At 46.8% G+C, this 13,126-nt stretch overlaps 1 protein-coding gene across 1 annotated transcript in view; it reads left to right on the top strand.

The window, feature by feature from the left end:
- The window catches only part of CASQ2 (calsequestrin 2), a 54,942-nt gene that overhangs the window by 25,705 nt on the left and 16,111 nt on the right, over window positions 1–13,126 (top strand). Inside the window, exons 4-7 of the mRNA XM_060236790.1 lie at window positions 1,703–1,814; window positions 6,074–6,147; window positions 8,084–8,214; window positions 10,388–10,433. Coding sequence (XP_060092773.1) covers window positions 1,703–1,814; window positions 6,074–6,147; window positions 8,084–8,214; window positions 10,388–10,433 — 363 coding nt within the window. The remainder of the gene's footprint in view (window positions 1–1,702; window positions 1,815–6,073; window positions 6,148–8,083; window positions 8,215–10,387; window positions 10,434–13,126) is intronic.

Genomic DNA, 13,126 nt, shown 5'->3' with positions numbered 1-13,126 from the left:
AGATTGGCAACCCTACAAGAGGGCAAGTGAAACCAGCTTCTCAAAGGGCATAGCTCAGAGTTTCCCCATCTGCTTCTTACCGTCCCTCATATTGAACATATGAACATATGAAGCTGCCTTATACTTATACTGAATCAGACCTTTGGTCCATCAAAGGGAATTGATAAAAACTTTCCCCCTGGGGGAGGGGGGGGATGTTTTTTCTATTTTAGATTTTGTTTCTGGAAGGTTTTTGTTCTGTTTTTTGAATATGTTGTATGTCTTTGTACAACACTGAGATTTTATGCCTCTCCCCATATGTCCCTCAAAGGGCTTTAAGATCAGCCATCAATGTCGACTGGTAGTTCCCAGCCCAAAAGATGTCCACTTAGCTTCTACTAGGACCAGAGCTTTTTCGGCTCTAGCACCTACCTGGTGGAGTGAGCTCCCCATGGAAATCAGGGTCCTGCGGGATCTATTACAGTTCTGTAGAGCCTGTAAGGCAGAGCTCTCCCACCAGGCCTTCTGGTGAGATTTGGATATCTGACTCAACCTGCCCCTCCTGCTGTATGCTGTATACTGGCTGCATTGGCCAGACCTGCCTTCTACTGCTCATTGTATGGAACACTTGTGATATTAATTACTACCAGTATGCCTGGAATAGATTCATAGAATATAGCCATCCTGTGTTTCATTAATGTGGTGAATTGTAATTTATTGGTCTGATGATTTTTGATTTTAATGGATTAATGTATATGTTTTTATGCTCCTACCTGCCCCGAGCCTGTCTTAGCAGGATGGGTGGGATAAATCTGACACACGGATTATATTGGTGATGATGAAGATGATGATGATGAAGACAGGCAGGCAGGCAGGCAGGCAGACAGACAGACAGATAGAGAGAGAGAGAGAGAGAGACAGACAGACAGACAGACAGACAGATATATAGAGAGAGACAGACAGGCAGGCAGGCAGGCAGGCAGGCAGGCAGGCAGGCAGGCAGGCAGACAGACAGACAGACAGACAGACAGACAGACAGACAGACAGACAGACAGACAGACAGATAGATAGATAGATAGATAGATAGATAGATAGATAGATAGATAGATAGATAGATAGATAGATAGATACCTGTTCTAATTGTTCTACTGATGTGTATTTTGTGGGGTGAGGGTGGTTTAAAATGGATTCTAAAATGTTATTTATTAAAATATTCTAAAACATTATTTCTTATTTCTTATGTATGTTTTGATTTGTTAGCCACCTTGGTGGCCCTTGTGAGGACAGAAAGACACGATATAAATTTTGTGAGAAAAATATTTTAAGGACACAATTTTTCATCCTCTTCTCTGCCCCCACCCACTTCTCTTCTGATGGGCCTATTTTGCCCATGGCTTGGTGTTTTCTACTCTTTTAAAGTGAAAGCTGTTGCATTTTGTAGATGCTAAGAGATGTGTTGGGACTCCAGTCAAAATGCAAGACAGAAATAAATTGAGGAGGTGGGGGGGGGGGATAGTAGGAATACAACCTAGTTTGGGGAACATCTTTTCTCTGATCCTCACGTAATAGCCATATGGTTTCTGTTGTAAATAAGTTGATCTTGATCAAATTTCTCTCGCTCTTTCTGTTTTGAGCCCAGTGGCATCATTAAGACCCGCAAAATTTTATTCAGGATATAAACTTTCATGTACAACTCAAACTTTGTTCTCTCTCTCTGTGGCAGTTAATGGAGGATCCGGTGGAGATCATCAACAACAAGCTGGAATTGCAGGGCTTTGACCACATGGAAGACAAGATGAAACTCATTGGCTACTTCAAAGCAGAAGACTCAGAACGTGGGTTAACCGTTAATGGATTCTTAGGTCCAGGTGGAACTGGAAGGGGACTGGGAAGTCGGGCGGTTCTAAACCAAACTCTGTAGATGGGTGGGCAGAGATCCTTTAAGTTGATCTTCACCCATGGGGTCCTTGTACTGTTCTCCATGTCAGTAGAAAAGCAGCTGTGGGGAGGAGAATTTTGATCACAAAAATGTCCCAAAGGAAAAGGGTTCATCATCCCCTACACACACACAGACACCTTTCACGTGATCAAATTCATAGTCTTCCCCTTCCATTTTTAACAATCTGCACTGCCAATAAAATCTCCAGTGGCCAACCCAAAGCCTTGCTGGCCCTACCCACTTTCTAAAAACACCTGGTAGTCACAAAGAAAGGTATTGCCAGCCACCATCATGGGGACTCTGGTTTAGTTTTTCCCCCTACCTCTGTTAGAAGATTTGTCCTAAAGACTGACTGAATGTAATGCCTTTAAGAACATAAGAGAAGCCATGTTGGATCAGGCCAGTGGCCCATCCAGTCCAACACTCTGTGTCACATAAGAACATAAGAGAAGCCCTGTTGGATCAGGCCAATGGCCCATCCAGTCCAACACTCTGTGTCACAAAAGAACATAAGAGAAGCCATGTTGGATCAGGCCAGTGGCCCATCCAGTCCAACACACTGTGTCACATAAGAACATAAGAGAAGCCCTGTTGGATCAGGCCAATAGCCCATCCAGTCCAACACTCTGTGTCTCATAAGAACATAAGAGAAGCCATGTTGGATCAGGCCAATAGCCCATCCAGTCCAACACTCTGTGTCTCATAAGAACATAAGAGAAGCCATGTTGGATCAGGCCAATGGCCCATCCAGTCCAACACTCTGTATCACATAAGAACATAAGAGAAGCCATTTTGGATCAGGCTAATGGCCCATCCAGTCCAACACTCTGTGGCACATAAGAACATAAGAGAAGCCATGTTGGATCAGGCTAATGGCCCATCCTGTCCAACACTCTGTGGCACATAAGAACATAAGAGGAGCCATGTTGGATCAGGCCAATGGCCCATCCAGTCCAACACTCTGGGTCACATAAGAACATAAGAGAAGCCATGTTGGATCAGGCCAATGGCCCTTCCAGTCCAACACTCTGTGTCACATAAGAACATAAGAGAAGCCATGTTGGATAAGTCCAATGGCCCATCCAGTCCAACACTCTGTGTGACATAAGAATATAAGAGAAGCCATGTTGGATCAAGCCAATGACCCATCCAGTCCAACACTCTGTGTCACACAGTGGCCAAAAAATCCAGGTGCCATCAGGAGGTCCATCAGTGGGGCCAGGACACTAGAAGCCCCCCCAAGCACCAAGAATACAGAACATCATTTGCCCCAGACAGAGAGTTCCAACAATATGCTGTGGCTAATAGCCACTGATGGACCTCTGCTCCATATACCTATCCAATCCCCTATTGAAGTTGTCTATGTTTGTAGCCGCCACCACCACCTGTGAATTCCACGTTATTCCACATGAATTCCACATGAATTCCAGTGAATTCCACATGTTAATCACCCTTTGAGTGAAGAAGTACTTCCTTCTATCCGTTCTAACCCGACTGCTCAGCAATTTCATTGAGTGCCCACGAGTTCTTGTATTGTGAGAAAGGGAAAAAAGTACTTCTTTCTCTACTTTCTCCATCCCATGCATAATCCTGTAAACCTCTATCATGTCACCCCGCAGTCGACGTTTCTTCAAGCTAAAGAGCCCCAAGCGTTTTAACCTTTCTTCATAGAAAGGTTTCTTTATTGCAATTCTTCCCCACCTTAGCTAAGAATTCACAGCTAGCCCCAATAGCCAAGATGGAGAAAAACTTCTGAACCCCAAGTGTAAGTGAGGGTCATACGTTCCACCCTTTAGTCCAGAACCTTCCTCCACTGCTCTTGAGGGCAGTGCCTCTAAGCAACACTGAGATTTTTCTAGAAACTGCAGCTAGCTCCTTTTGGGGGGAGTTTATTACAGATTATCCTGCACTTAATGGTCAGAAGATCACCAACACATGAAACTTTAAATCTAGTTTCCTGTTGTGAGAAAAACTCGATGTGAGGTTCTTGCTTACCTGAAAAGTAGGGTGCCAGGTCCCCCCTGGCCATTGGCAGGGAATGGGGGGTAAGGTTGCCAGATCCATTGGGAAACTCCTGGAGATTTGGGGATGAAGTCTGGGGAGAACAGTGGGGTACAATGCCATACAATCCACCCTCCTCCATTTTCTTCAAGGAAGCTGATCTCGGTAACCCGGAGATGAGCTGTAATTCCAGGGGAGTATTGGATCCTTCCTGGAGATTGGCATCCCTACGAAGTGAGAAGACACCCTGAGAGCAAACACAGCTCTGCTTCGCCAAAGTTTTGGCATTTTCATGTTCACTTCATCTCTGTGGATAGAGATGCATGGAGATGACAGCACCAAGCTAGGCTGGCCAATCCCCAGGTCCCAACGTGGGTTTTTCCACTTTCCCAGGCTCCTTCCCACCCCCAGTCAGCTGGCCAGCAGGGGGAAGCTCCGCCCCCACAGCCACCATGTGCCTTTCCCCTTCAGAATGCTCGGAGAAAGCTTGTCAAGGCTTCCTTTTGGGACGGTGCGTCTGTGTCTTTAAGGATAAAGGCGGGCAGGGGGAGCAGGCAGAACAACGTGGCTGCTCCCAGGTACTGTGAATGCAGCCCAGACCCTCTGTTGGTTGTACAAGCTTTTCAGAGGTCGTTTGCATAGGAAAGGGTCAACTTGAACATTTGGTTTCCCTGGGTTATTGGAAGTTCAGCAACTCCTGAAAAAGTTGCCCCAGTGAGAACACACAAGTGAGGGATTGCAAACTGTTTTATTTTTGCTTCTCTCTGTGTGTGAGAGAGAGATGATTTGCAGCTGCTTGGGTGAAGAAATGAAGACTGTGAGGAAATAAAAACTGCTGTGTTTTTATTTATTTATTTTAGGGAAAGTCTCCTGGCTCCACCCCCAAAGTCTCCCGGCCCCACCCCCAAAGTCCCCAGATATTATCTGAGTTGTTCAAATCAAATTTATTTGTATTAAGCCATAGGCTATCACAAACAAAAATATCCAAAAAATCCGTAAAGATAAAATATACAAATGGGATACAATATAAGTGAAATATCATATAACCGTGGAACAAATTGTACTGAAGACCACAGACAAAACAAACCGAACAAAATACACCACAAAATAAGAACAGAAATTACAATCATAAAGTAGCCACAGGATCAGTAGTTAATTAGCACCTGTACAAACAGCTTTGGCCCGTCGTTTCTTCGCTGCTAGGGCATACAATGCCATTCTGTGAGATATATTGGCATCAACCTCAGCTAACAGAAACACAATCTTCTCAGGATCTGAATAGGCCTGTAGATTAATTAATGTCCCAGAGAGAATTTTCACCCTGGGTTGAGCATACAGTGGACAGTTAAGAATGTAATGAGGTAAATCCTCACTCACAGAAATGCCACAGATGCAAAGTCGCTGTTCCTTAGGGATTTTACTATAGCGGCCAGCAAGCACTGCTTGCCGTAGGCATTGTTTCAAAGCGCAAGGATGTGAAGGCAACTCTGAGATTATGGTTAGCTATACTAGCCAAGTAGGGAGACCTAGAATGATCATTTTTAAATAGTTTAAACCAAAGCGCTGACTGACATTTTAAAATTATTTGTCTGTCTAACAAGGCATCGCACTTAAATACCCAATCTCTAAGATGTCGCTTGTCTACTGAGACAGCGAGAAGGTCATCAGGGATGGGATATTTCACAAGTAAGTTGCTGAGGAAACTAAGATGCTCTGGATCTTTAGATAGCATTAAGTTAACAGCCAATTGACTGAACGAATCAGATCTGGGTGACCTGTTATTTTTCCAGGCTTTTAAAACAGCAAGATGTACCCGAGCCCTTAAGGAAGGAAGGCCAGTTTCTGCTCTCATCAGGGTAGCCAGTGTTCCCCTAGGGAGAGCCAGTATGCATCTTAAAAACTGATTTTGGATAGTTTCCACGCCAGCAAGGATATCCTCTGAGTTAGACTTGGCAACCCTACACCAAGCCCTGCTGCCAATATAGAGAGCAGTATGCACGCCCACTGGGCCTTAATTTCCAATTTGCGCCTTCTGTTTCAAGAGCAAGAAGGTTCTTCCAGTTTTGCTGCCCGCTGATGCTGGCCGGGCTTGTGTAGATCTGCATTTAAGCAGAGCAAATGAGGATTTGTCCCTTTCCCTTCCTTTCTCCTCAGATTACAAAGCTTTTGAGGAGGCAGCTGAACATTTCCAGCCCTACATCAAGTTCTTCGCCACCTTTGACAAAGGGGTAAGCACCGGACCGCCAAGAGGAGTTTGGGTCTTAATTTTTTCTTTCTTTCATTGTTTTGATGCGTTTGTTTGTTTTGATTTCTAACCCGCTCTCCCTAAAACCAGCTCAGAGCAGGTGACAACGTTCATTTTGGGCTGCATCAATAGAATTATAGTGTCCAGATCATGAAAAGTGATGGTATCGCTTTACTCTGCTCTGGTTAGGCCTCACCTAGAGTACTGTGTTCAGGTTTGGACACCACATTTTAAGAAGGATATAGATAACGTGGAACGGGTCCAGAGGAGGGTTACAAAGATGGTGAGGGGTCTGGAGACTGAGTCCTATGAGGAAAGGTTGAAGGAGCTGGGGATGTTCAGCCTGGAGAGGAGGCGGCTGAGAGGTGATATGATCACCATCTTCAAGTACTTGAAGGGCTGAGGATGGTGTGGAATTGTTTTCTGTGGCCCTGGAAGGTAGGACAAGAACCAATGGATTGAAATTGAATGAAAAGAGTTTTCAGCTAAATATCAGGAAGAATTTCCCGACAGAACTGATCTCTGTAGTTTGGAGATGAGCTTCCAGAGCTGATCCTAGGCTTGCCATTCCCCAGGTCCCAGCGGGTGTTCTTCCGCTTTCCCAGGCTCCTTCCCACCTCCAGTCAGCTAGCTGGTGGGGGAAGCCCCGCCCCCAGAGGACCATGTGCCTTTGCACCTCTGGAGGCTTCAGTCTCTGATTGAAAGGCTTCCTCTTGGGATGGGGTGTCTGTGTTACTTGGAAGAAGTTGGCAGCAACTCGTGAGTAGAGAGGCCAATCCCTCGCTTCAGAGTCACCAGAAACAGGGGTGGGGAGGGAAACGTCTGCTGAGCACTTCATTATTCCCTATGTGGAGATCGATTCTCATAGGGTATAATGGGGAATTGATCTGGAGGTTTTGGGGGCTCTGGGGTAGCTGTCTTTTGAGGTAGAGGCACCAGAATTTTAGTATAGTATCTAGTGCCTCTCCCCAAAGTACTCCCCAAATTTCAAAACGATTGGACCAGGGGGTCCAATTCTATGAGCCCCAAAAGAAGGTGCCCCTGACCATTATTTCCTATGGAAGGAAAACATTTAAAAAGGTGTGCTGTCCCTTTAAATGTGATGGCCAGAACTCCCTTGGCATTCAATTATGCTTGTCACACCCTTGTTCCTGGCTCCGCCCCCAATGTCTCTTGGCTCCATTCCCAAAGTCTTCTGGCTCCAGATATTTCCCCAAAGTCCCCAGATATTTCTTGAATTGGACTTGGCAACCCTAGCTGATCCCCAGGTCCCACCTGGAGGCTGGCATCCCTAGTTGCTTGGTATATATTTGCCCATATGAAAGCATCATTCTTCTGCCTACTCAAACACATGAAGCTGCCTTGTATGGAATCAGATCATTGGTCTGCCAAAGTCAGCATTGTCTAATCAGACCGGCAGCGGCTTTGTATGGTATCGTGCAGAGGTCTTTCACATCACCCATGACCAAGTCCTTTAACTGGAGATTTGGGGAACTGAACCCGAGGAGATGCTCAGCCGCAGAACCACAAGCCCCTCCCCTGAGAATTATAAAAATAAAACTCTGCCACTGAACCCTTCCATATTCAATTTGACTTTGTTTGTCTTCAGTGCAGCAACGGGTGGGGAAACCGGTGAATCAGATAGAAGTCATGCTCTGTTATTGCAAATGAAAGCGATGCTGTATTGATGTGTCTCGGATTTTAATGAGCTACGTTTTACTCCAATAGTACCTTAGAGATCAGCACTAAACTAGATAGCAGACCAGCACAGCTGCCCTCTGAAACGTTCTCCATAAGAACATTTTGAATTGTTTTTATAACAACAAGAACGTATTCAGGTTGAGCCAAGGATGTATTCATGAATCTTCCCAGCACGAGTGTCCCTCACCCACTGGTCTAACCTCTTTGATTGCCGGTAGGTTGCCAAGAAACTGGGCCTGAAGATGAACGAGGTGGATTTTTATGAACCATTTATGGACGATCCTGTTCGGGTCCCCGAAAAGCCGTATACTGAGGAGGAGCTCATTGAGTTTGTGAACGAACACAAAAGGTACAAAGAGTGGCTGTCTGAAGCGCCCCTTCTGTATAGTCCAGACAATTTGTCTGTGGGGGGTAGGCTGGCCAATCCCCAGGTCCCAGCGGGGGTTCTTCCGCTTTCCCAGGCTCCTTCCCGCCCCCAGTCAGCTGGCCAATGGGGGGAAGCCCCGCCCCCACAGGACCATGTGACTTTCCCCCTCCGGAGGCTTCAGTCTCCGATTGAAAGGCTTCCTCTTTGGATGATGTGTCTGTGTTACTTGGAAGAAGTTGGCAGCAACTCGTGAGTAGAGAGGCCAATCCCTCGCTTCAGAGTCACCAGAAACGGGGGAGGGGGCGGGGGGAGGGAAACGTCTGCTGAGCACTTCATTATTCCCTATGTGGAGATCGATTCTCATAGGGTATAATGGGGAATTGATCTGGAGGTATCAGGGGCTCTGGGGGGGGCTGTTTTTTAAGGTTAAGGCACCAAATTTTCAGTATAGCATCTTGTGCCTCTCCCCAGAATACTCCCTAAGTTTCAAAACGATTGGACCAGGGGGTTCAATTCTATGAGCCCCAAAAGAAGGTGCCCCTATCCTTCATTATTTCCTATGGAAGGAAGGCATTTTAAAAGGTGTGCTGTCCCCTTAAATGTGATGGCCGGAACTCCCTTGGCGTTCAATTATGCTTGTCACACCCTTGCTCCTGGCTCCACCCTCAATGTCTCCTGGCTCCACTCCCAAAGTCCCCAGATATTTCTTGAAATGGACTTGGCAATCCTACTCTTGGCTCCACCCCCAAAGTCTCCTGGCTCCACCCCCAAAGTCCCCAGATATTTCTTGAATTGGACTTGGCAACCCTAGTGTGGGGGGGGGGCACCATGCTGGATTCTCAACTCCTTCTCCCAGGTAGTGGTCAGGGCCGCTGCCAGTATTTGAGAGGCTCTGGGCAGAGAGTTCCTGGGGTTCCTATCCCCACTTCTACCCACCAAAAGGCCCTCAGACCAGCTCTCCTCCCCTCCCCTCCCTATGCCTCCCACCTGCCTCTTGGTCCTTCCCCTGCCTGTCTACAGCCCTTTTCTTTGTGACTCTGGACAGGATATGTAGCTGGAACACCGTGGAGGTCTAGCAAATAAGCGGAGAGGTGGAGTTGACAGCAGGGCTCCCCCCAGAAGCCCTGGCCCCCCTGGCAGCTGCCCCACCTCAGGGTATGCCAAGGCCAGCCCTGGTAGTGGTAAAAGCAGAGCTCGTTTTGAAGAAAAATAGGTGGCGGAGCTCATCCAGGGATTGTTTTGCAGCTGCACCTACTATTCAATGGACAAGGTGGGAAGGAGGAGGTGGAACTTTCAGAAAGGTTCAGGAGCTGTGCTCCTGCGAGCTCCCGCTGAATCCAAGGCCTGGGTAAAAGTCTGGTGTCTTTTGGCATTATTCTGCAGCGGCAGCCTTGAGTGAAGAGAAGGGTCACCCGGTCTGCGTTGGAAAATACCTGGAGACTTTGGGGGTGGAGCCAGGAGAGGGTGGGTTTGGGGAGGGGAGGAGCCTCAGTATGATACAATGCCACAGAGTCCACCCTTCACAGCAGCCATTTTCTCCAGGGGAGCTGGTTTCTGCCAGCTGGAGGTCAGTTGTAAAAGCGGGAGATCTCCAGGCCTCACCTGGAGGCTGTAGAGAAATGCTGAGATGGGCAAATGCAATCCTAGGCAGAGGGACTCTAGCTTAAGCCAATCACAGCCTTAAACAAAAGAGGCTCACATTAGGACTACCCTGTTGGGCACCCAAAATGTGTGTGTGTGTGTCTGTTGGTTGCAAGCCCTTTCTTTATAATGGTGGCCAAGCAGTTACCTGCTAACTGATAAGCAGAATCTGCCCATTCGCGGGTGGGTTCAGTGCTGACTTCCATGGCCCTGTTTTTTTTTGAGACAAGGGTTGTGTAAAACGTTTCTGGAGCCTGGAGCCCGTCTCCATGCAAATCAACTGTTTTCAGCAATTGCAGACAGCAGCTAGATGGCGAAAGCGACGTCCTGTATTGAGCACCTGGTCCTGAAAGGAACCAGTTCATCCACTGTTGCTCTCCAAGTTGGTGGGAACTGCAGGTTCTCCTGACACTTTAGAGCAGAGACCCCCAACCTGGTGCCCACGGGTGCCTTGGGGACTGCTGACAGTTGTAACCGGCGGACTAAAACGGTGCTCTGTGTTTTCCATTTTCAGAGCCACACTACGGAAGTTGCGCCCAGAAGACATGTTTGAGACCTGGGTAAGTGCAGCGAATTGTGATGTGGCGCAGTATAGCCTGATCTCGTCAGATGTCAGAAACGAAGCTCTGTCAGGACTTGGAAAGTAGAGCTCCCAGGAACCTCTGCAGAGGAAGGCCACGAGGTGGGGAAGTTTGACTTTTTAGGACGGGGTGGCCAAACTGCAGCTCAGGCACCACATGTGGCTCTTTCACACATGTTGGGTAACTCTCAAAGCCCCCCACCACCCATCAGCTGGCTTGGAGAAAGCATTTGTCTCTTTAAATAATTTCTCTAAGCCAAGCCAGCTGTCAAGCATCGCTGTTTCGCAATAATCAAGCTTTTGTTTTTTAATCAAAGTCTTGCTTTATTGAAAACTCCATGACTTGCTCCAAGGACAGATTCCGTGGAAGCAATGATTGACACGGTATTGAATAATATCTTATAGACTACTTCAAAAGGCAGGGTTCAAAAGAATAACGTAAGGATTCAAATTGAGTTGAAGGTTCAAAGGCTACTCTCTAGTATCTCTTTTATGACTAAGGAATGTTAACATCTCCATTTCTCGCACATTCTCTGCTAGCTGATATGACATGGCTGTGTGAATCTGGGGGAGAGGCACTGTACACCGTTAATACGAGGTTACACTAAACATCCTGGTTACACACTAATCAGAGGGATTTATTATGCATCCTGATTACACACTAATCAGAGGGATTTATTATGCATCCACAGGGGGAAAGGGAGAGAAGAGGTGGGGGGGAAGAGAAGAAAGGTATGGATAAACCAGCATTTAGAAATAGCATGCTTGACACCAGCTGGCAGTTTGGAGAATGCATTTAAAGTTAAAGTTGCTTTCTTTCCACTTCTCCCTCCCTCCTCCCCATCTATTTTCCTTCCTTCCTTCCTTCCTTCCTTCCTTCCTTCCTTCCTTCCTTCCTTCCTTCCTTCCTTCCTTCCTTCCTTCCTTCCTTCCTTCCTTCCTTCTTGTCTTGCGACTCTCAAACATCTGACATTCGTGTCTTGGGTCTCTCAAACATCTGATGTTTATTCCATGTAGCTCTTGCATTAAGCAAATTTAACCACTCCTGTTTTAGGAAATGCCCTAATACAAGAAGTATCTCTGCTGGCTGCTGACAAAGTGGGGGTGGCAATGTATGTACACAGCTTGGAATTACAACCAGTCTCTGGATGATGATTCAGTGTGTGACTGCAATAAAAAAAGGGCAGATGCTATGGAAGGGAACTGAAAACAAATCAGCCAGTATCAAAATGTCCCTGTATAAATCTATGGTGCGGCTTCATTTGGAATATTGTGTAAAGTTCTGGTCACCGCACCTTTAAAAAGTTATTAGAGCATTGAAAAAGGTGCCCAGAAGGGCAGCTAAATGATTAAGTGGAAGGAACACCTTCTCTATGAAGAAAGGTTAAAGAGCTTATGGCTCTTTAGCTTGGAGAAATGACAATTAAAGTGACATGAGAGAGGTTTACAAAATTTTACATGGGGCTGAGAAGGTAGAGAAAGGACTTTTCTCCCCTTTTCACAATACAAGAAGTTGTGGGCATTTAATGAAATTAATGAGCAGTAAGCGTAGAAGAGATAAAAGGAAGTCCTTCACCCAAAGAGTAATTAAAACATGGAATTCACAGCCACAAGAAGTGGTAGTAGCTACAGGCATAGACAGCTTTAAGAGGGGACTGGATAAACATATGGAGCAGAAGCCCATCAGTGGCTACTAGCCCCAAGGTCTAGATGAATGACTCTGTCTGGGACAGTGATACTCTGTATTCATGGCGATTGAGGGGCAACAATGGGAGGGCTTCTGGAGTTCTGGCCCTGCTGGTGGACCTCCTGATGGCCCCAGGGTGTTTGTTGTGGGGGAGGAAGGTAAAGGAGATTGTGAGCCACTCTGAGACTCTTGAGTGGAGGGCGGAATATAAATCCAATGTCTTCTTCATGTGGAGGACCCCTGTCATAGATGTTGCCCTAAGTTCTCTGGATAGGGTTGTCAAACTCAGTTCAAGAAATATCTGGGGACTATGGGAGTGGAGCCATGATACTTTGGGGTGGAGCCAGGAGCAAGGGTGTGACAAACCTAACTGGACTCCAAAGGGAGTTCTGGCCATCACATTTAAAGGGACCACACACCTTTTAAATGCCTTCCTTCCTTTGGAAATAATGGAGAGGGGCACCTTCTTTGGGGGCTCATAGAACTGGACCCCCTGATCCAATCCTTTTGAAACTTGGAGGGTATTTTGGGGAGAGCCACTGGATGCTATGTTGATAATTTGATGCCTCTATCTCAAAAAACAGGTGTCCCCAGAGCCACAGATACCCATGGATCAATTCTCCATTATACACTATGGGAATCAGTCCCCCATAAGGAATAATAGAGTGCCCAGCAGTCATTTCCCTCCTCGTCAGTGTTCCCTCTAAGCTGAGTTAGCATGAGCTAGCTCACCGATTTTTAACCTCCAGCTCACACATTTTTTACCTTAGCTCCGGGAGGATGGCCCCAGAGCACACTAATTGATGCAGCAGCTCACCACTTTAATGCCAGCAGCTCCCAAAGTAGAATTTTTGCTCACAAGACTCTGCAGCTTTGAGGGGACATGGCTCCCTGCCCCTGCTTTCTGATGTCCCTGGAGCGGGGGAAAGGCCTCCAAACGGGGGGATCCCCTGCCCCCACCTGGGGATTGGCAACCCTACCTCAGG

This window comes from Heteronotia binoei, chromosome 4 (assembly GCF_032191835.1).
Source record: "Heteronotia binoei isolate CCM8104 ecotype False Entrance Well chromosome 4, APGP_CSIRO_Hbin_v1, whole genome shotgun sequence".
NCBI lineage: Eukaryota > Metazoa > Chordata > Lepidosauria > Squamata > Gekkonidae > Heteronotia > Heteronotia binoei.
Note: the sequence above shows the minus strand (reverse complement) of the source record. Positions and strands in the feature narration are given on the sequence as shown.